This window comes from Chiloscyllium plagiosum, unplaced genomic scaffold (assembly GCF_037043375.1).
Source record: "Chiloscyllium plagiosum isolate Xiang-an unplaced genomic scaffold, Cpla_swu_hap1 HiC_scaffold_11, whole genome shotgun sequence".
Lineage (NCBI taxonomy): Eukaryota > Metazoa > Chordata > Chondrichthyes > Orectolobiformes > Hemiscylliidae > Chiloscyllium > Chiloscyllium plagiosum.
In genome coordinates, this window is record NW_028270149.1 from 54,978,100 (window position 1) to 55,002,066 (window position 23,967).

Here is a 23,967-nt window from a genome sequence, read left to right on the forward strand (position 1 = left end):
ACTAGTAAAGGTATAAGAACTTGTACAGCATTTTTGATTGTTGATAATCTCATATAGTTGGACTATGACAGAGGTGACACAAGGAAGTGCACCATACTAAATATGCCATCATTGCTTGACTTGTGAACAATCACTGCATCCACCACTTCTTCCTGCCCAGAGCCCATCACAGAGGGCTAATATTGGTCTAGGTTAAGTATGCAGCCTGCACCATGGAGTGAAATACCCAGTTAATGTCAGGACATGACCGTAGGAGTTGACTCAATTAAACAAATTTGCAGATAAATGGCTGCCAACTTCTTGTTGATGGACAGTCAAATGATCTGTCATTTTTCAAAATGGCTGCATGTCAGAATGAGGATGGGAAATTGACCCACACTGGCTGGTGCTCCAAATCACAGCCCTACCCAACTCCAATCTGGACCTTGACTGGAAACCCAGTTTAGTTTAATTAGCAAATATCCTGACAAAGCAGATGTTAGTTTGTGAGACAGTGAGCTTAACAATGGATGAAGCAGAAGCTACTGAGCATGACGATCTATCAGTCATAATAAAAGATGAAAGACATTCCACTTGGCATTATACAAGGAGCTTAAGGACCAGGTCTCACTGGCCTGATCCTCAAAAGAGCAATGCAACTGGAATGACTATCATGTACAGGCAGTGTTTCTACATGTGTTGCGAAAACACAGGAAATACTCAGCAAGTAGCACTCTCACCTCTCAGTTAGCAAGACTTCGGTTCAATTCCCACCCTTTTGAGCATTAAATTATCTTGGCAGCAGTCTTTTACCAGGAGATAAATCATCTTCCAGTTGACTGCAGACAGACAACATGGAAGCCAAAGGCAGAAGAAGAGCTTATAAAGAGGTGATTCAGTCCAAGGTTATTCAGTTAATCACCAATCAGAATGCAGAACAATCTTTTGAAGTGTAAAACAAAGATGCAGTTTTAATAAGTAATATTATAGACATCATACTGAACTAACTGGACTAACACATGGGCTTGATCCAATGAGTGATAAGGTGGAAGGTAGGAAAGTGGACATGAGGAATGTCAGCTCAGCCATGACCCAATTGAATGGTGCAACAGGCTCAAGGGGCCAAATGGCCTACATCTGTTTCTATTTCTTATAGTTTTATGCAGTGGTTTTCTGATTCAGCTCAGACCCAAAGAATGAACTGGTTTACACCCAGGCACTGCAGCGGCTTACCATAGATGGCAATTTTCCCACCTCCTCTCGGCCAGGGTCTTGCTGTGGTCAACATACTCAAAAGGACAAGAAAATGATTTACAATGGTGAATAAGCAGCACACAAATAACCACGTAAAGTGCATTACCTTCCCACCAATGATATTCCTCCAGATACATTACTTCTATGTCACTTAGTTGAACATCCAGACTGACAAGATATTTCAAACGTGGGATGCTGAAAAGCACAGCAGGTCAGACAGCATCTGAGGAACAGTAAAATTGACATTTTGGGCAAAAGCTTTCCATCAGGAAACCTTTTGCCCGAAACGCTGATTTTCCTGCTCCTCGGATGCTGCCTGACCTGCTGTGCTTTTCCAGCACCACACTCTAATCTCTAGCATCTGCAGTACTCACTTTTGCCTAAGACATTTCAAAAGTCTGGTCTTTGCCAAACAACAACGTCATTAATTCGAACAATCAAACCGATTTGAATAAAATAGCCTGGATTCGGCACTTTGGGAGCTGCATCTACCTGTATGGATCCTTCGGTGGGCCTTTAAGTGAGAACTCTTTGTATAGACTTTGTTACAGCCCTCAAAGTCGCACTGGTGGACACGCCTCCTCTTGGGATCAGGTGACTCTGATCTCGGCAGCCGCCGTATTCCATGCATGTTCTGTGCACTGAGAAGGAGCAAAGGATGTCATGTTAGGAGTGTAAAAATGTGCTGATTTTAAAAAAAAAACTATTTTAAAATCTCTATTTCAAAAACATATCCAGTACTTATAGTGGCATTTTTTTTTATTTCTTGCTAATTCAAGTTGGCTTTCAAAGGACCAAGAGTCATCGAGATGTACAGCACGGAAACACACCCTTTGCTCCAACTCGTCCATGCCAACCAGATATCCCAACCCAATCTCGTCCCACTTGCCAGCACCCGGCCCATATCCCTTCAAACCCTTCCTATTCCAGATGCCTTTTAAATGTTGCAATTGTACCAGCCTCCACCACATCCTCTGCCAGCTCATTCCATACACTTACCACCCTCCGCGTGAAAGAGTTGCCCCTTAGGTCTCTTTTATATCTTTCCCCTCTTACCCCAAACCTGTCTCCTCTAATTCTGGACTCCCCCACCCCAGGAAGTAGACTTTGTCTATTTAACCTATCCATGCCCCTCATGATTTTATAAACTTCACTAAGGTCACCCCTCAGCCTCCAACACTTCAAGGAAAACAGCCCCAGTCTATTCAGCCTCTCCCTATAGCTCAAATCCTCCAACCCTGGCAACATTCTTGGAATCTTTTCTGAATCCAGAAGGTTTCACAACATTTTTCCAAGAGGAGGGAGACCAGAATTGCACGCAATATTCCAACAGTGGCCTAACCAATGTTGTGTACTGCCACAACATGACCTCCCAACTCCTGTACTCCAGACTCTGACCAATAAAGGGAAGCATACCAAATACCTTCTTTGCTATCCTATCTACTTGTGACTCTACTTTCAAGGAGCTATGAACTTGTACTCCAAGGTCTCTGTTCAGCAAAATTCCCAAGGACTTAATGGTAAAGTGGATAAGTCCTGTTCAGATTTGATTTCCCAAAAATGCAGCACCTCACATTTAACTAAATTAAACTCCATTGGATCAAGATCCTGTTGTAATCTGAGGTAACCTCCTTCACTGTTCACTACACCTCCAATTTTGGAGTCATCTGCAAACTTACTAACTGTACCTCTTATGCTCGCATCCAAATCATTTATATAAATGGTGGAAAGTAGTGGACCCAGCACCGACCATTGTGGCACTCCACTGGTCACAGGCCTCCAGTCTGAAAAACAACTCTCCACCACCACCTTCTGTCTTCTACCACCTTTGGGCCAGTTCTGTATCCACATGGCTAGTTCCCCTGTATTCCATGAGATCTAACCTTGCTAACCAGTCTCCCATGAGGATCCTTGTTGAATGCCTTCATATAGATCACACCACCGCTCTGCCCTCATCAATCCTCTGTTACTTCTTCAAAAACCTCAATCAAGTTTGTGAGACATAATTTCCCACACACAAAGCTATGTTGACTATCCCTAATTAGTCCTTGCCTTTCCAAATACATGTACATCCTGTCCCTCAGAATTCCCTCCAACAACTTGCCCACCACTGACGTCAGGCTCACTGGTCTATAGTTCACTTACTTGTCCTTACCATCTTTCTTAAATAATGGCACCATGTTAGTCAACCTCCAATTTTCCAGCACCTCACCTGTGACTATTGATGATACAAACATCTCAGCAAGAGTCCCAGCAATCACTCTCCTACCTTCCCACAGATTTCTAGGGTCCACTTGATCAGGTCCTGGGGATTAGTCCACTTTTATGTGTTTCAAGACATCCAACACTTCCTCCTCTGTAATATGGACATTGTTCACGATGTCACCATCTATTTCCCTACATTCTATATCTTTCATGTCCTTCTCCACAGTAAACACTGATGCAAAATACTTGTTTAGTATCTCCCCCATCTCCTGCAACTCCACATAAAGGCTGCCTTGATCACTGAGGGGCCCTATTCTCTTCCTAATTATCCTTTGTCCTTAATGTATTTGTAAAAACCCCTTTGGATTCTCCTTAAACCTATTTGCCAGAACTATCTCATGTCCTCTTTTTGCCCTCCTGATTTCCCTCTTAAGTATACTCCTACTTCGTTTATACTCTAAGGATTCACTCGATCTATCCTGTCTATACCTGACATGTGCTTCCTTCTTCTTCTTAACCAAATGCTCAACTTCTCTAGTCATCCAGCATTCCCTATACCTACCAGCCTTTCCTTTCACCCTAACAGGAATATACCGTCTCTGGACTCTCATTATTTCATTACTGAAGGCTTCCCATTTTCAACTCTTCTCTTTACCTGCAAACATCTGCCACAATCAGATTTTGAAAGTTCTTGCTCAATACCTTCAAAATTAGCCTTCCTCAAAATTTAGAACTTCAACTTTTAGATCTGGTCTATCTTTTTCCATCACTATTTTAGAACTAATAGAATTATTGTCGCTGGCCCCAAAGTGCTCCCCCACTGACACCTCAGTCACCTGCCCTGCCTTATTTCCCAAGAGTAGGTCAAGTTTTGCACCTTCTCTAGTAGGTATATCCAAATACTGAATTCACAATTTTTCTTGTACGCACTTAATAAATTTCTCTCCATCTAAACCCTTAACACTATAGCAGTCCCAGTCTATGTTTGGAAAGTTAAAATCCTCCACCATAACCACCCTAAGCACCCTATTATTCTTACAGGTAACTGAGATCTCCCTACAAATTTGTTTCTCAATTTCCTGCTGACTATTAGGGGGTTTATAATATAACTGCAATAAGGCGATCACCTTTTCCTTATTTCTCAGTTCTACCCAAATAAGTTCCCTGGATGTATACTTCCGGGAATATCCTCCATCAGGACAGGTGTAATGCTATCCCTTATCAAAAAGGCCATTCCCTCTTCTCTTGCCTCCCTTTCTGTCCTTCCTGTAGCATTTGTATCCTGGAACATTAAGCTGCCAGTCCTGTCCATCTCTGAGCCATGTTTCTGTAATTGCTGTGATATCGCAGTCCCATGTTCCTAACCATGCCGAGTTTACCTGCCTTCCCTGTTAAGCCTTTTGCATTGAAATAAATGTAGTTTAATTTATCAGTCCTGCGTTGTTCTCTGCTTGGTCCCTGCCTGCCCTGACTTGCTTCTGTTCTCAACTGTATCAGTCTCAGATTGATCGTCCCACCTCTCCCCCCCCCCCCCAACACACCTTACTACTTTAAATCTTCCTGAGCAGCTCTAGCAAATCTCCCTGCCAGTATATTAGCCCCCTTCCAATTTAGGTGCAATCAGTCCTTCTTGCACACGTCACTTCTACCAGAAGAGAGTCCAATGATCCAACAATGTCAACCTCTCATACACCAGCCTCTCAGCCATGCATTCATCTGCTCTATCCTGCTATTCCTACCCTTACTAGCTCATAGCACCGGGAGTAATCCAGATATTATTGCTCTCGAGGATCTCCTTGTTAAATTCCACCTAACTCTCTATATTCTCTCTTCAGAATCTCATCCTTTGCCCTTCCTATGTCATTGATTCCAATGTGTACAATGGCCTCCTGCTGGGCCCTCTCCTCAAGAGTATTCTGCACCCTCTCTGAGATATCTTTGATCCTGGCACCAGGGAAGCAACACACCATTCTGATTTTTCGCTGCTGGCCACAGAAACATCTGTCTGTACCTCGGACTGGAGAGTTTCCTGACACAATCAATCTCTTGGAACCCAGCGTACCCCTCATTGCATTACAGCCAGTCTCAATACCAGAAACTTGGCTGTTCATGCTACATTCCCCTGAGAATCCATCACTCCCTACATTTTCCAAAACGGCATACTTGTTTGAAATGGGGATAGCCACAAAAGACTCCTGCACCACCTGCCTATCTATCTTACCTTTCCTGAGTCAAGCCATCTATGTGACTGTAACTGTGACTTTTCTCCCTTCCTATAACTGCCATCCATCACACCCCCCTTGCTCTTGTAAATTCCTCATCGCCTCTGTCTTTCCAACCATTCCATTTGATTTGACAGGATTCACAACCAACGGCAGATATAATCCTCAGTAACATGTAAACTCTCTCTAAACTCCCACATCCAACAAGAATAGCATATCACTCTCCTAAAGGCCACTTTTGCTTGTTCCAACCTACAGACCCAGAAAATAGCCCTGTCTTATTCCTCTACAAAACACTGCTCCAGGCTAACTTAATACTTATGGCATATATTTTGAAGTTTAATCACGACAAATATCTCAAATAAAACATATAATCAAGAAAGAACCCACGCTACTTACTATTATAGATTTACAGCAAGGCTATAACTATCCACTTATCTGTTTCTGTTCTGTGACCTCTCCCAAACAGGTGCCTCCAAGATTAGTTGTGAATTTCACTGTTAATTGTCCTAGACGCACTCTGATGTCCAGCGATACAAGAATTCAACAGCAAAGGCAGTAACTGTGCAGGTTCACTACTGTGTCAGTTAGCAGTGTGGGTTTCTCTACCTCACTTTCTCCTCCTCCCCCCACCACTGCACTGACCTGACCTGACCATGCGTTGCTTTGTCTGTCCCTCTCCCTTTTAAAAGTACCACTGTTTTGACTTTTTTTCTCTCCAAAGTTCCAAAACAATGCAACAGCACATAAAACAGTAATTGCTGCTCCTGGAATTTGAGGAAATCCCCTCCAACATCTAAAATACCTCAAGAAAGAAGCAGCCTATTACAGCTAGAAATTTTTCCCACCCCCCCCATCTTGGATTTACCCAGAATCCTCAAGAGAATGCCTTCATTATGTCTTCAAAATCTCATTTGAGCTGGTTCATTAAATGAAATCGGAAATGTGATTGATTTCCTTCACTCTGACAGCTACCTGAAGGATCGCTTCTGTTTCTGAAGAACAAGCAGAAAGTTTGCTTTGGTTTGGGTTCCGCTTGGTTATACATGGCTGCAGTTGTGCACACATTCCTCAGAGTGGCAATGCTGGAACAGATCTGACTATCCATAGACTGATATTGCCACCAACAGCAACATAACAGTAAGACACCTTGCAGTTACAGAGTTAGCAAAATGGTTACAAAAAATTATATAAAAATAAATATCAATGTTAACAACCTAGGTAAATTAAAAACGTCTGAAGATCATGGTTTTATCAGTGCAGCTTTCTTTTTCTCTTTTGATATTCAATTTCTCCTGCACCTCAAGACTATTTAGAGTTAATAGACTCTTTTTTTCAACTCAATTAGCTTCCCAGCAAGTATCCCACTTTATTGCTTGATTGTTCGGTAAGTATACTCATACCAAGAAGTAAACCTAGAAAAATCTAGAAAAGCTGGCAAAAAAAAAACTAGGAAAAGATACAATCCCAAACAGGCCTTTAAAAAAGTTATGATATAGGAGAACAGTGAATTGGTAAATGGGTGTAAAAGCAAAGTAATTCAGATGCTGGAGATTAATAAAAATAGAATTTGCTGGAGAAAACATGGATCTGGGATCATCTCTAGAGAGGGTAACTGAGCCAATGTTTCAAGTCCAAAAATGACACTACTTTGGAACTGAAGGGGGGGCTGGAAGAAAGGATTTTATGCTATTGGCAAAGGGGGAGGAGGATTAGGTGAAACAGAATGTAAACGTACCTGCAGCAAAAGACAGAGGATGTTAATGCACTGGAGATTTAGATGCAGGACAGATGCTATTGGTAGGTGTCAATAGCAAAAAAAAGTCAGCTCTACTGATAGCAAACCAACACAAAGAAGACACTAGGGAAGGGAAGGAAAGGAGTATAATCAAAATGGAGGACAGCGACCATGGTCTGAAGTTGTTGAACTCAAATGTTGAGTCCTGAAAGCTATGAAGTGTTTAAATGGAAAATTAATTGCAGTTCTTCCAAATTGCATTGCAGTTTCTGGGAGCAGGCTTTTGACAGAAACATTACCATGAGGGCATGATTGTATATTAAAATAGCAAGTAGCTGGAAGGTTAGGATCATTCTTACAGAATAGAAGTGCTCCACAATGTAGTCACCCAGTCTATGTTTAGTCTCACCAATGTAAATGAAACCACAATGTGAGCAGCAAATGCTGTAGGTTGAAAGAAGCACAATAGATTACTTATTCTCCTGACAAGGTGGAGTTGGGACCTTTGACAGTGAGGAGGGAGGAGGTCAAAGGACAAGCGTTGCACCTACTGTGTTTGCAATGTGTATGACATCAGATTTGTCAGTTAACCCGCATGTAATTCATTAATGAAAAGGGGAGATTTGAAGGAACAAGGTTGATTTTCTACAAGAGAATGAGACAATACATTCAGTCGTTTGATATTTTAATTGGTGTAATTACCAAAACGTTGGAATTTGTACTGAGCATTGAGAGCACGGATGGAAAGGATTCCATTACATTAAAAACTATGATAAAACTGCTGCTCTGGGGAATTAATTATTTTTCCTTTAAGCTTTTAAAAGATATTTCTAGCTGTAGCTGCAAATGATCTATTGCTGGAGGGGTATAAAAAAAAGTTATTTTCTAAAACTACACCCAATTAACAAACGGTGGATTTAAATCAAATTTAATCTCATTAAATTTTAGATCATTTTCATTGCAGTTTTAGGCACCAGATTTAACTTTGAAAATTTTCTTCAAATTGTTGCTTCTCAAAACTCAAGACATTTCTCAAAGTCTTGGAGATTTTACAGCCTTTGCATTCAAAGCTTAGGTTAACATTAAACAGGTAGAGTGCATCCTTTACAAAAGACAAGGATCTGATGTTATGATTGAAGGCAAAGTGAGATTTAATTTGCAGAAGATCATTAACATCCATGTTCCCAAACTCCTTGCTTCTCATCTCTCTCCTCTCTTATCCAATAAACGTCAATCTTACTTTCCCGTTTAACTCCCAACCCACTTCCCAACATTCAAAATGGATGTTTCTAGTTTCTCCCCTCTGGTTCCAATTTAGTAAGAGAAAAATCAAATACCGCATTTTGTTCTAGTTTACTTGACAATTCATCATGGCTGCAGCTTCTTCCAAAAAGTTCGTCCAAAGGGACAGGAACAAACACTTATTCCAACACATGCAACTCACCTCCTAACCCCCTCCATAAAGGGCTTCCCTTAATCTTTGCCACTTCTCCTCTGCCCACCTCAGCCACACCACCACTAAGACCACTGTAGTCAGACTTTCTTCCAACACTGTGGCCAAATCCCTACATACTGGTGGTGGTGAGCACCATGTGCAAAAATTCTGGATTCGCCCATGAACACGTGGCTAGAGTCTATGAAACGGGCAATCAGCAGGAAGAAACTTGATTTTGGGGAGGGACTTATCAACACATTATCACAAGAATTATGTTGCCTGAAAACATCCAGAATGAATGGTCAACATGTTTACAATTACTAGATTTTAACCAAATCCAATTCCTGTAATCAGTTATAAATATGATATGCTGGGAAGCAAAACAACCCATCTTAGTCTATCTTCCAAATTTTGGTCTTCCCTCCCTCGCCTAAGTTTATATTAGACGTGCAGCCAATTGGTCAGGAGCCTGAGTCCACTGCGTTCCCAATTCTCATTTCTATCTTTCTTATTAATTTTCCATTCTTGGCATTTTACTAGGCTTGTGAACTCCTAACTCTATCTTTTTCAACTAACCAGTCATTAGACCAGGATATAAAACAGTCAGCCAAACTGATCCAATTGGTTTCTCACTGGATAGCTTAGGTTAAAATTAAAATATTTGTTTTAATGATTTCCTTCTGCGATTAGTAAAGACAGGTAGTTTGAGCCTCTGACCAAACTTCCTGCTATTTAACCCCTAAAGCTAAATGCAAAGCTCTTTCAGAGAAAATGCAGAGTAGAACTACAGTGACCATTTAATCATGTGGATAGACATCAGACCAGAGTAGAGTGGAACATATTTTGATCTACAAGTGCACATAGCAGGCTCTCTCTCAAAACAAAGGCCTTGTGCAAGCTAACATAGATAACCTTCCTCCAAAATCCAGACCACAGGATTAGTTAGTTGCTTCAGGAACAGAAAAAAAGATAAACAATGAGATAGCGGTGCCAAATCAAATATCTGACCTGCCAAATCCCAGATTTTGATTGCAGCTTTCATAAATAGATCAGGATATTAGCGAGTTTTGAGAAGATCTGTAGCTCAGGTTGAGGTTCTGGATGTAGATTTGATCGCTGAGCTGGAAGGTTCGTTTTCAGACATTTTGTCACCATCAATGAGCCTCCAGAAGAAACTCAGGTGGCATGGCCCGCTTTCTATTTGCGTGTTTAAGTTTCCTTGGGTTGGTGATGCCATTTCCTGTGATGTCATTCCCTGTTTTTTTCTCAGGGAGTGGTAAATGGGATCCAAGTCAATGTGTTTGTTGATAGCATTCTAGTTGGAATGCCATGCTTCAAGGAATTCTCATGCGTATCTGTGTTTGGCTTGTCCCAGTCGAAGTGGTGTCCTTCCTCATCTGTATGTAAAGATACTAGTGAGAGTGGGTCATGTCTTTTGGTGGCTAGTTTTCTGTCTGTTTGTCCAATGTAGTGTTTGTTACAGTTCTTGCAAGGTATTTTGTAAATGACATTTTTTCTTTTTGTCTGCATAGGGTCTTTCAAGTTCATTAGCTTCTGTTTTAGTGTGTTGGTGGACTACCATGATGCCAAGGGATCTGAGTAGTCTGGCAGTCATTTCCGAGATGTCTTTGATGTAGGAGAGAGTGGCTAGGATTTCTGGATGTGTTTTTTCTGCATGTTTGGGTTTGTTGCTGAGAAATCGATAGACTGTGTTCATTGGGTACCTGTTCTTTTTGAATACACTGTATTGGTGATTTTCCTCTGATCTGTGTAGTTCCTCTGTGTTGCAGTGTGTGGTGCCTCGTTGAAATAATGTTCTAATGTAGTTTTGTTTGTGGGTGTTGGGATGATTGCTTCTGTAGTTCAATATTTGGTCAGCATGTGCTGTTTTCCTGGAGATGCTGGTTTGAAGTTCCCCATTGGCTGATCACTCTACTGTGACATCTAGGAATGGCAGTTTATTGTTGTTTTCCTCCTCTTTAGTGAATTTTATGCCAGTAAGGGTATTATTGATGGTCTTGAAGATTTTCTTTAAATTGTTTTGTTTATGATGACTAAGGTGTCATCCACGTAGCAGACCCAAAGTTTGGACTGAATGGTTGGCAGAGCTGTTTGTTCGAGTCCCTGCATTATTGCCACTGCTAAGAAACCTGATATCGGAGATCCCATGGGTGTATCGTTGGTTTGTCTGTCGGTTTTGTTGTTAAAGGTGAAATGGGTGGTAAGCCATAAATAGAAAGCGGGCCATGCCACCAGCACTTCATCCAGAGGCTCACTGAAGACGTTACCAGTATGGTGATGAAATGTCTGAAAACGAACCTTCCAGCTCAGCAAGCAAACCTATATCCAGATCAGGATGCGTGTGTAAAAGTTAGATATACAAACTAGAGCTTTCAAGCTAAAACAGCAACTTCAATCTTGTTAATACTTCTATAATCCTTTTTGATAGCACTTGCATTGTACTCAGATGCCTTCTCAGTTCTGTAGATAAAGAGCATGATCAGAAGTTCAGAATCTTAAATTGATCCACCTGTAATGGGAAAGTATTCTCGACTAATGCATTAGAAGTATTGGAATAATAATTGTAAGCATTTCCCTACCATTTTGGAGAGTCACAGTCACTCCTCTATACAGGCATGTATACAAGTACATCCACCTGGAATGATACATTCCATTTCTTCATCACTAGTTGCTGCTGTAGCACAAAGTCACCTCTATCCTCACCCACCTGTACAAATGCTGTCCCATTTGACCTTAACTATGTCTAATTTAAATGTCAAAAGTGAACTATTGTACAAGGATTCCAAAATAATCCATTTCTTGTTGGCAACTGTGATTAATATCTATGCTCTGACTTTAAAAGCAATCTGCTCAGCAAGAACAAAACCAATAAATTTTGAAAAGGGGCTGCGTGAAAGTTGCTACATTCTTGGCCTCACCATTTCAACCTGCAGGGTTCAGGTAGTAAGGGTGTTTCCACCTGTGGGCAGAATTAAGATGTGGAAGTCACACAGCCTGTTGGACATCACTGCCATTGATTTAATTTGAAAGCATGGGAGAGACTGCACAGTGCTACCTGTATAACCTAACAGAAGGAAGCAGAAGAGATCAAGGTGTGCGTCAGTTTTAAAACTGCTTTGAGAATTCCTTGTGAGCCAGCTTTGGTCTCCAAAACCCAGGAGTTAAAACAGACTGTGTTGAGCAAAGGAGTCCACAATAGCCAGGTTGAAATTCAGGGTTTTGAAAGCAGTTACAAAAACAAGCAATTTCAGACTTTTAGTCAACAGTGTTTTCTATCTTCGACACAAAGAGGTCCATAAGAAACAGAAGCAAGCAAAGCCCACTTCACCCACGAACTTGGTTGCACCATTCAACTGCTGATTTGGCCTAAATACCACTTTCCCGCCTCTCCTGCAAAACCCTCAACTAACTCATCAATTGAACATGTCTCACTCGAACTTTAATACATTAAATGATCAAGTTTCCACTGCTTGCTGGGGGCAGAGAATTTCATATGCTGACAATCTCTCAAAATAAATTCCTCTTTATTTACATTATAAATGGGGAACACTTTTTAAATATAAAAAAGAAGACCCCTCTACTTTTAGATTTCTCCCGTGGAAGGAAACATCAGTCTTGTTGTGCCCCTTCAGAATGTTCGGTTTCAATAAGATCACCTCTTAATCTTCGAAACTCCAAACCCTGGAAACTGCTTAGTCTTTCCTCAGAAGAGAATCCCTTCACTTCAGGAATCAGTCAATGAACCTTCTTTGAACTGCTTCTAATGCGTCTCCCTCCTTAAGTAGGAAGGCCAAACAAAAATGTGCACATGGAACTGCAGGTTCAATCTCACCAATGGTGTGTACAGCTAAAGCAAGATATCCCTATAGTTTACTACACTTCCCTTGCATAAAATTCAATATTCCATTTGTCTCCTTAATTGCCTGTTGTATCTGAATGCCAACATTCTGTGCAACATGCATAAGGATATCCAGATCCTTCTATACTGCAGCATCTCTCCATTTAAATAATATCCTACTTTACAAATCTTCATGCCAAAGTGGACAACCTCACACCATTATACTCAATCAGCCTGTCATAATCTATACACTAATTCTGTGTATCCTCTTCACACTCACTTACTTTTGTTTTGGTATCAGCAGCAAATTTAGCTACATATAATTCGCCCCTTCATCTAATTTAATAATATGGCTCATAAATAACTGGAGGTCTCAGAACTGATCCCTGCAGCCAGTAGTTACGGATTTCCAAACTGCAGATAAACCATTTATTCCACTTATAGTGATCTACAGTGTACATCCAGTCAGGAGGCCTATTCCTACTGGTGACTTCTTTCCTTCGTGATTTCTGATCTCCACTTAAAAAGACTCAATGTTTCATTCTTCTGAGCCAAGATCACTTGTTTCTACTGTACTCATGGAAATGTGTTGCTGGAAAAGCGCAGCAGGTCAGGCAGCATCTAGGGAACAGGAGAATCGACGTTTCGGGCATTAGCCCTTCTTCAGGAATGAGGAAAGTTGGTCCAGCAGGCTAAGATAAAAGATAGGGAGGAGGGACCTGGGGGAGGGGCGTCGGAAATGTGATAGGTGGAAAGAGGTCAAGGTGAGGGTGATAGGTCAGACTGGGGTGGGGGCGGAGAGGTCGGGAAGAAGATTGCAGGTTAGGAAGGCGGTGCTGAATTTGATGGATTTGACTGAGACAGGGTGGGGGGAGGGGAAATGAGGAAACTGGTGAAATCCGAGTTCATCCCTTGTGGTTGGAGGGTTCCAAGCCGGAAGATGAGGCGTTCTTCCTCCAACCGTCGTTTCGCTGTGGTCTGACGATGGAGGAGTCCAAAGACCTGCATATCCTTGGTGGAGTGGGAGGGGGAATTGAAATGTTGAGCTACAGGGTGGTTGGGTTGGTTGGTCCGGGTGTCCCAGAGGTGTTCCCTGAAATGCTCCGCAAGTAGGCGGCCCGTCTCCCCAATATAGAGGAGGCCACATCGGGTGCAAAGGATGCAATAGATGATATGTGTGGAGGTACAGGTGAATCCGGCTACGAACCCTCCAACCACAAGGGATGAACTCGGATTTCACCAGTTTCCTCATTTCCCCTCCCCCCAGCCTGTCTCAGTCAAATCCATCAAATTCAGCACCGCCTTCCTAACCTGCAATCTTCTTCCCGACCTCTCCGCCCCCACCCCAGTCTGACCAATCACCCTCACCTTGACCTCTTTCCACCTATCACATTTCCGACGCCCCTCCCCCAAGTCCCTCCTCCCTATCTTTTATCTTAGCCTGCTGGACCAACTTTCCTCATTCCTGAAGAAGGGCTAATGCCCGAAACGTCGATTCTCCTGTTCCCTAGATGCTGCCTGACCTGCTGCGCTTTTCCAGCAACACATTTCCATCTCTGATCTCCAGCATCTGCAGACCTCACTTTCTCCTCTACTGTACTCATCCCTTATTAACAAATCCAACCCACACTTTTTCTCTTCCTCCAGTTTTTCTGAAACATCAAATGCCTTTGAGTATTCAGGTCCCGCCATGATCATTTTGGTACCACATTCCTGTGAAGGTTACTGTATCATACTCATTCATTTCTGTGTGTTATCCAATCCATCCTGCTTGTTCTGAATGCTACAGAATTCTACATTTTTACCTGTTTTTTCCAACTCTGACCTTATTTGCTGATGCACTCTTATATTTGTATGCTTTGTCCCTCCCTTCCACACTCTGGTTGTCAACACCCAGGTCACTACACTGCTTCATTACCTTGCTTTTCTTGTTAAACGTTCCAACTATCCCTCACATGAGCCTTTACCATCACCTCACTGTTTTATTTAAAGCCCTCCCTACAACCTCAGTTATAGGGTTTGCCTGTACACCAATCCCAGCACAATTCAAGTGAAAGTAATCCCAAAGGTGTAGCTCTCACTCTCTCCAATTGCAAGAAATAAAAATAAATTGCTGGAGAAACTTAGGTATGGCAGCTCTTTGGAGAGAAAGCAAAATTAAAGTTTCAAGTTCAGTATCCCCACTTCAGAACAATAGGTTTCTGAAGAAGGGACACTTGTGTTGAAATGGCTGCTATGGATCACAGTGGGGTCGGCATTAATATCTGCAACATATAATCTGCCTTGCTATCTTCGTGGTGTTCAACTAATCAAGTTTCAAATTCAGAAATATCACTCAACTATTGCCCATTGTTATACCAAATAGATCAACTAGATATCTCAAACTGAATCTAATACTTATCTCTCCAGCCCTAGTTGAGCTACTGATCAGGTTTTAGGGGATTAAAATCTTAAAATCCACCGATCTCTTATCTGCTCACCAACTTAAAACCTTGAATACTGTCCAGCTCTCTAAGCAGTGGCTTTTCAGCATTCAGGCAGCAAAATGCAGAAATTGAGATAGAGAGATGTACTAGGAATTGCTTCCATAGAGGGCCCTCTACTTTTTGTCATTTACATAAATGATTTGGATGCGAGCATAAGAGGTACAGTTGTAAGTTTGCAGATGACACCAAAATTGGAGATGCAGTGGACAGCGAAGAGGGTTACCTCAGATTACAACAGGATCTGGAGAAGTGGGCTGAGAAGCGGCAGATGGAGTTTAATTTCGATAAATGTGAGGTGCTGCATTTTGGGAAAGCAAATCTTAGCAGGACTTATACACTTTATGGTAAGGTCCTAGGGAGTGTTGCTGAACAAAGAGACCTTGGAGTACAGGTTCATAGCTCCTTGAAAGTGGAATCGCAGGTAGATAGGATAGTGAAGGTGGTGTTTGGTATGCTTTCCTTTATTGGTCAGAGTATTGAGTACAGGAGTTGGGAGGTCATGTTGCAGCTGTATAGAACATTGGTCAGGCCACTGTTGGAACATTGTGTGCAATTCTGGTCTCCTTCTTATCGGAAAGATGTTGTGAAACTTGAAAGGGTTCAGAAAATATTTACAAGGATGTTGTCAGTGTTGGAGGATCAGAGCTACAGGGAGAGGCCGAACAGGCTGGGCCTGTTTTCCCTGGAGCATTGGAGGCTGAGGGGTGACCTTATAGAGGTTTACAAAATTATGAGGGGCATGAATAGGATAAATAGACAAAGTCTTTTCCTTGGGGTCAGGGAGTCCAGAACTAGAGGCCACAGGTTTAGGGTGAGAGGGGAAAGATATAAAAGAGACCTAAGGGGCAACTATTTCACACAGAGGGTGGTATGTGTATGGAATGAGCTGCCAGAGGATGCGGTGGAAGCTGGTACAATTGCAACATTTAAGAGGCATTTGGATGGATATATGAATAGGAAGGGTTTGGAGGGATATGGGCCAGGTGCTGGTAGGTGGGACTAGGTCGGGTTGGGATATATGGTCGGCATGGACGGGTTGGACCGAAGGGTCTGTTTCCGTGCTGTACATCTCTATGATTCTAAATAACCGTACTGTGTGAACATCTCCAAATAAAACATCCAAGGGAAGAGAAGAGGAGAAGAGAAGTAGAGGAAACAGCTGACTGTCCTTATGTGTGAGGGTAGGTCAGAGTACCTTGCCCAGGGTGAGGTCAAATGAATGGAGCCACCAGATTTACTTTTTAAAAAAAAAGCTTGGTGTTAAATCATTTTTTTCCCTCTACAGGTTCAAGACTTTGCTCCAGCCTAATTAAATGAAAGTACTCCAAGCAAGAGGCGAAGTGATGGCCCAACAGTGTTACCACCAGATCATTATTCCACATAATGTTCTGGGGACCCTGGCTCAAATTCTGCCATGGCAGATGCTGGAATTTGAACTCAATAAATATTTTGAATTAAAAAGATGACCGTGAATTGATTAATCGGAAAAACCCATCTGATTCGCTAATGTCACTCAGGGGAGAAAATTTCCTTCCTGACCTCGTCTGGCCTACATGTGACTCTAGACCAGTGATGTGGATGGATCTCAACTGTCTTCTAGGCAATTAGGAATGAATGAGTAATAACTGCTGACCTAGCTAGCAACACCCACATCCCGTGAAAGAATATTTTTAAAAAGCTCTTTACCAGAACTCTTCAATGATGGCCCTTTCCTTCCCCAAAGAGAGATTTTTCATTCCCAAACATTTGCAAAAACCACTGGAGATTCCAAAGTTGGTGTGCTTGTGCAGAACATTCGGACTCTGAACAAAGACAGCCATAAGGGACACTTTAATTAGTATTATATTATTCTATCCCATCTTTCGAGGCCAATCTAGTGAAACAGCAGGATGTTACATTAATGCTACAGCCTACCACAGTCCAACTTTGCAAGAGATTCGTTTCAGCTGGCATTGAGAGAGGAGCCACACTTATAATGTCATCATAAAGAAATTACTCATCAGCCTGATATAAAATCTTCATATGACAGGTGCCTTTGGCAAATAATTCTGACCCCACATGCAACAGCTTAAGAATATACGATGATTTCTATGATGATAGGACTAAATATAGATCCAACAAGATTCATCAGGACCAAAACAAAATGATCGATTTTTCTCCCATTGTTGTGGCAATACAAAACATCAAGCCAAAAATATTGGTTTCAGTTCAAAATTCCAGCCCAAGGCAAATTTCTCAAACTGAACGACCAGATAAAACTATGGTCATTTATAATCAATGAACAGAACATGCAGCCTCATGAGAGACTGCAGCTACTCCAGAACAATAAGAGTATGTGCTTATTCTCATTTTCTCTTTTCTCCTTTTACAGGAGTTCTTCTTAGATTCTCAGACACTTGAATTGACTGATGCAAAATAGATAAATGGACTGGCATGAAAGACAGAGAATGCAAATTAAAGAGTCCCTCTCGCTCACGTATATACACAGATGCACACACATACACTCCTGTTTCAAGTCTATCTGTACCAGGCTAATCATATGACTGAAATATCATACCATAATTTAAAAGAAAAGTCCTTAAGACAAGTATCAAAGGATTTTATAACATGTATAAATTATTTGTTGAGTATTAAAGCAAAACTACCAGCAGAGGGCACCATTGGCAATTTTTTTCCCACTTGGTAAAATGCAATTATATTAGCTCTTGTCTTGTACAAGTCGCCAAACAGACTTAACCTCCTTATGAAGTAACTTGGCCAGCAGTCTGCTTCCTGCTGTTGCACTGCGTACAGCCTAAGCTGCACACAGACAGACATTTGCGTAACATGTTTACCCAGGAAAGCCATTTCAGTAGGGAGGGGTAAGCTAACATTAGGCCTTCCTCTTCCCTACTGGGTGTGCACAGTTGAAAACCTAAACCTGTTCTAGTTTTTGAGATCAAACCTTGTTTATCTGAATTTTTCCATAATGTTACAAACAACATAAGGAAAACTGCAAAAATCACATCTGCTCACTGCTACAATATCAAACATAGTTCCACCTGCATTCTGCAGGTAGTGAAATCATTAAAACAGAAGTTGGCTTACTAACTGACATGAAGAATTATTAATTAATGCTAAAATAGAAATAGATAAATGTAAATTGGTGCCGGGAAATCGAGGCGTAGTTCAAGAGATTGCCCTAAGTTAATGATAAAACTCTGATGAGCCCTTTCAATTGTGCTTTTATTGATTTTTTTTATTCCTTGATCAAACTATGGAACCCAGTCTACATGATATTTAACAGATGTATGTTTCTCACTCAATGGGTTGAGAAAGAGAGAGAGAAAAAGAGAGAGAAAGAGAGAAAAAAAGCATGTGCGTGTTGGAGGGTGGTGGGGTGGGGAGGGCGGGATATAGAGACTGGGGCTGTAGTGTGATGTGGCTTACTGAGCAAGCTTAGTGCTGAGAGACCTGGTGTGCAAAGAGGGTGTGGTGCACTGAGACATAATTGAAGCCTGCTGCACAGGGACAAGGCGTGGCAAGGAAGCACTGTGCACTGGGACGCAAAAAGCATCGCTTGAGTGCGGACTGACTACAGAAACTAAACAACAGATCCTAGTGAGTAAACAGCACATGATCATTACCCCAGTGGGTGGGTGATGTCACTGGAATGCTGAGGTGTCCACTTCTCTGCCAGGTTGTTTGTGAAATATGTAACACACATACAAACTTCAATATCACAGTTTTAACTCCTCAGGACCACAGAATAAAGGGAGCATGCATCACTGCCTTATCTGTTTTCATCTTTGGTATCGCTCTAGATGCGGTTGGTGAGCAATTTTACCTCAGAGCGAGATGGATGATGTCAGGAAGGCCTTCTTCACACAAAGATCATTGGAAAGTTGAAACGCTCCTTCTCACAAAAATGTTACTGAAGCTAGGTTACTCAAAACTTTCAAAATAATGATGAATGTTTCTGAGGCAAGGATGTCAAAGGAATACTGAGAGAAGGCTGGTAAATAGAGTTGAGGTACTGCCAATCTTGAACTGAAGGACAGAACATGCACAAGGAGTTAAATGACATGCTCTTCACCCTATCTTCCAAACTGAATGTTTCCTATATTCTCATTGTTCTCGGCAGTAATTCCTTTCATTTTCCCTCATCCTGTTTTTTTTGTGTGATTATTTCAGTTCCGTTTCATTCCAGGGGATTTTCATTTTCTGATATATTTTGTATTGTAGCCTTTCTTCTCAGGTTAGTTCTGGGCAACTGCACTGTACTATTTGGTTGGAAGAGTACGGAAACGTGCAATTACTATTATTGGACACATCCAAAGACCCTAACGAGGTTTGAGAAGATTTGTAGCTCATGGTTGAGTTTCTGGATGTAGGTTTGCTCGCTGAGCTGGGAGGTTCGTTTTCAGACATTTTATCACCATACTAGGTAACATCTTCAGCGAGCCTCCGAATGAAGCAACGGTGGTGTAGCCCACTTTCTATTTATATGTTCGAGTTTCCTAGGGTTTGTGATGTCATTTCCTGTGGTGACATAACTTCCTATGGTGATGTCATTTCCTGTTCTTTTTCTCAGGGGTGGTAAATGGGATCCAGGTCAATGTGTTTGTTGATAGAGTTCCAGTTGGAATGCCATGCTTCTAGGAATTCTCATGCGTGTCTCTGTTTGGCTTGTCCTAGGAATGGATGTGTTGTCCCAGTCGAAGTGGCGTCCTTCCTCATCTGTATGTAAGGATACTAGTGAGAGTGAATCATGTCGTTTTGACCCACTCAACATCACTCAAACATATAAATAGAAAGCGGGCTACACCACCAGTGCTTCATTCGGAGGCTCACTGAATATGTTACCTAGTATGGTGACAAAACATCTGAAAATGGACCTTCCTGCTTAGCAAGCAAACCTACACCCAGATCCAAAGACCCTGCTCATCTAAAAACCTTTAGGGCACAAAAGGTTAGGTGGGATTCAACTGCAGGGTTGTCTTTCTTCTCAAGATGACGACAACATAATGCAGAGCAGTGTGTTGCCTAATTACATTGGAAGCCAATGTGCAGTCACCAATCAGACGTTTCTATACAGATGTCTCAGGTCCTTATGGAGCAGTGATAATGTCCCTATCTCCAGGTTAGAGGGGTCAAGTCCCTGCCTCAGACATGTGTCACAACATATCTGAACTGGTTAATTAAATGTAACTCCACTGATGTCTTGTGATCTTCTCTCACTGAAAAGTCACATGGATAATCAGGATCACCTCCTGTGTTTCTACACTCCTTCCAGGTCTGACCAGCCTATCACAAGAATGAAGAACTTTTATTTGTTGAAGTTAGAGGGCTACTGTCATTCATTGAACTCGATCCTAGTGTGAATCAGCATCTTCAAAGGCAGCTACAGAAGGGAAGCTGATTAGTGATAGTGGAGGGAAGGGACAGGAAAAATGACAATTGAGAAGATATAGAAAAATATGTTTCTTACAAACTAAAGGGGTCAAACAATTAAACTGCAACATTAATGAAGGCCAACAATTTTGCTTGACGACAGCCTCATACTTATTTCATTAATAAAATGGATTTTGTTCAAACAGAGGCTTAATAATCACACTGTAGTAATGCTACATTCATGTGTTGCCAAGACAACAGCCATTTGAGATTCAGTACTCTATATTTAGTACTTTTTAAATAATGTGCTCAGATTCAGACATTGTGATTCTGCATTAGTCCATGGCCAATAAGAAAGCCTGTACTAGTACTTTGGCTGGAGCTTTCAAATCTTTCTTTTAATTATTTAGTAAATTGTGGACAGCACTGACAAAAACAGTGTCTATTGCCCATCCCTAAATACCCTTCATAAGGTGGTGATGTGTTACCTTCTTGAACAACTGCAATTCTTGGGGCAATCCTTTGATTCTGACGGAGAGTCAATGGACTCGAAATGTTAACTTTGCTTTCTCCTCCCGGATGTCTCCAAACCTGCTGAGTTTCACCAGTAATTTGAATTTTTGGTTCGGATTTTCAACATCCTCAGTTCTTTTTTCATAATGTAATCTGTGGGGTCTTGGCGCAGCCACAGAACATGTTAGGAACATTCAGGAGAATGGACTGTTGGTGATGGGGACGGAACTGATAAGTGGTGGCATTCCCATGAGTCTACTGCCCTTGTTGTTCTTTATTATGTTTTTATTTTCAAGTATGTTCCCATCGTCCTGTGCATTTTGCATTACCTGCAATAACCTCAAGCACTTGGATCTTAATTCTACTAATTAATAGTAGGACTCCAGCCTCTATTCTGCAGTGTAACCATTCCTTCTCGCCTTGGCATTAATAGCCACGTGGGTGCCTGGTTGGAATGGAGCAGATGCCAGTTTAGCACACACATTCATAAAACCTCAACTTTATTTATTTTCTTATTGTCCTAGGCACTCAAAATGAGTTGACCAGGAGTTCATGCAATTGAAGTCTGCTGCATGTTAATTTGAAGATTAAATAGTCAAGAGAAGACCATAAAAGGTGGCAAACTGTACACCTCACGGGGTAATAGCATTAGTTCATTGGTTTGTGATTTGATCCCTCTACTGTGTGCAGATGGTTGATCTAAGCAGTGGAGCAACAATTGTTGTGCTGTTCTTTGGCTAAGAACTGGGAGGGCTTTTTATACAAGTCCCACAGGATCAGTAATACGATCAGTAAAGCTGTACTGACAATCTCTCAGCAATGTAACTACTGCTAGCACCAATACACAGGTTATTAAAGGTGCAGCTCAGCATCTAGGCAACATCAATCTAAAGTTATAATTTATATATGTAAATAACAATTCAGACAAGGAAACAATTTTGTAGTGTGAAGTTAATGGAGTCTGTTAGATCACATGTCTATAACAGTACAGTTTTAAATGATTCTACGTTGCTTTTTCAATTTTCTTTACCCCTATTTTCTTCCCTCCTCATCTGGACGTGCTGTCTCTTTGCACAGGTATCGCACCTTCAGAGGCAGCTGCTCTCCAAGCTCCTCTGAAATATTCATGAAGCCTCTGCAGCTTATTTACCCGACTACAGAGTCATCGGAGATCAGCATTTCTCACTGACATCTGCACAGAGACTTACAGCAGGAGTTACTTTATAATATATGAGTCTGCTTTTTTCCCTTCCCCCATATCTAGGGATCCTGCAGTCAAAAGTAGTTTCCCATCAGATGCCCTGCTTTCAGTCAGCTAACTCATTGCCTGATGCAGGATTATATTTCCAACCTTTCTGATCTCCATCATGACTTTTTCCATTTTTATTATTTTCTTCCCTTTTCTGAATTCAATATTGAATGATGGTGCAGACTCAAAGGGCCACATGGCCTACTCCTACACCTGTTTTCTATGTTTCCCATGTCCACAGTTCCTTAGCATTGCCATTAGCTTCATGGATTACTTCACGTTTGAGATAGGAAATAGTGGACCTGGCCTTCGACAGTCCTCCTTACAACGAGCAAGTTCCTGGCCTCTGCTTTGTACATGACATCAACTGTGAACCAAGATCCCAGCATCAGGGAAGTCACAGGGGTACCAGAAAATTTGAGAAACATTGTCGACTGCAAACACATGGGTTACCCCTTCCATGACCGATATAAATGCAAGCAGAAAGCTACAACAAAATAGCTGCTCTCTCGTTTCTCTCCTTTGCTGCTTGCCTAAAACACTCACCCAAATGGATCGTCCAGCAGCTGGCTTGGGTCAATAGGCCACACCGAGTCCTCCCTGGGGAAAGGAAAGCAAGGAGCTCTGCTCAGTCACTCAAACCATTATCATGGCTTTCAACCTGAAGTGCACACAGCACAGTGTAGACAATCTGCCACCAAGGAACTCAAAAACAGCACATGCTTACACATGTTCTCAAAATGTTGTGCCTTATAAAAAGAAGCAAGTTGCATTTACAATGTATTTTATATTTATTGTGTTGTTGTGGTCTCACAAGGAGGCACTGGATTTGACCTGGTGAATGAACCTGTTCCCCTCTCAGAAATTTCAGGTACAAACATAGCATAGTGCCCAACTTATGCAAAATATTAATTTAAGGCATAGGCTCGATAATGTGGAAATACAAATTCAACATGTCACACATCAGATAACTAGAGGTGAGCCCACGGCCAGTATTAACCACAAAGGCCAAAGTCGCTGGTGTGGTACGCAATCCTGGCAGTTAGGATTATGTAATAATTACAACAGCAAGTTAATAGGCAGCAACAGACAGTGACATTACTTACTCTCTCATCGACCCCGATAAATTGAGAATGGCAGAGCTGCTTTCATGAATACTATCGAAGGATATATTAGGGGAGTCATCGTCTTCCTCGCTATCAGTTTTAGTCTCCGTAGGGGACATAGGACTCTGATCAATTCGCACTGCAAAACAGAAAGCACAATGAAACAGAGTGTAACTGTACAGACTCTAAACAAATTTGCTGTATAGTTCATTGAAAACTGATAGCATGATCCATTTCACAACTACATGAATACATTTCCCAGGAACTCAAACTTGTGGAGTTTAGCATTTTTTTCAGTGTTGCTTTCTTCCTAAAATCTCAAAAACAAAAGATCTCCTCCTTTCTCCTGCTATTTTCACTCTTCGTCTGCAGCATAGTAAGAATGCCCATATAGCTTCCAACTTTCTTAGGAATGCTATTTCAGAGATAGAAGCATTATAAAAAATATTATTCTGCTGCTCAAGTGAAGAGGCATCTGAACTTTGAGATCCAATGACAGGTCAATTATTTCTCTGGGGATTGAAATTTCCCAAAGGCAGAAAGTCCAA

At 41.6% G+C, this 23,967-nt stretch overlaps 1 protein-coding gene across 8 annotated transcripts in view; it reads right to left on the reverse strand.

The window, feature by feature from the left end:
• Positions 1-23,967, reverse strand: part of LOC122557205 (Krueppel-like factor 8) — a 188,897-nt gene that overhangs the window by 14,853 nt on the left and 150,077 nt on the right. For all 8 annotated transcript variants that reach the window (XM_087992066.1, XM_087992067.1, XM_087992068.1 and 5 more), the window contains 3 exons: positions 23,420-23,558; positions 22,860-22,913; positions 1,726-1,874 (listed from right to left, as the gene is read on the reverse strand). In XM_087992066.1, coding sequence (XP_087848192.1) covers positions 1,726-1,874; positions 22,860-22,913; positions 23,420-23,558 — 342 coding nt within the window. The remainder of the gene's footprint in view (positions 1-1,725; positions 1,875-22,859; positions 22,914-23,419; positions 23,559-23,967) is intronic.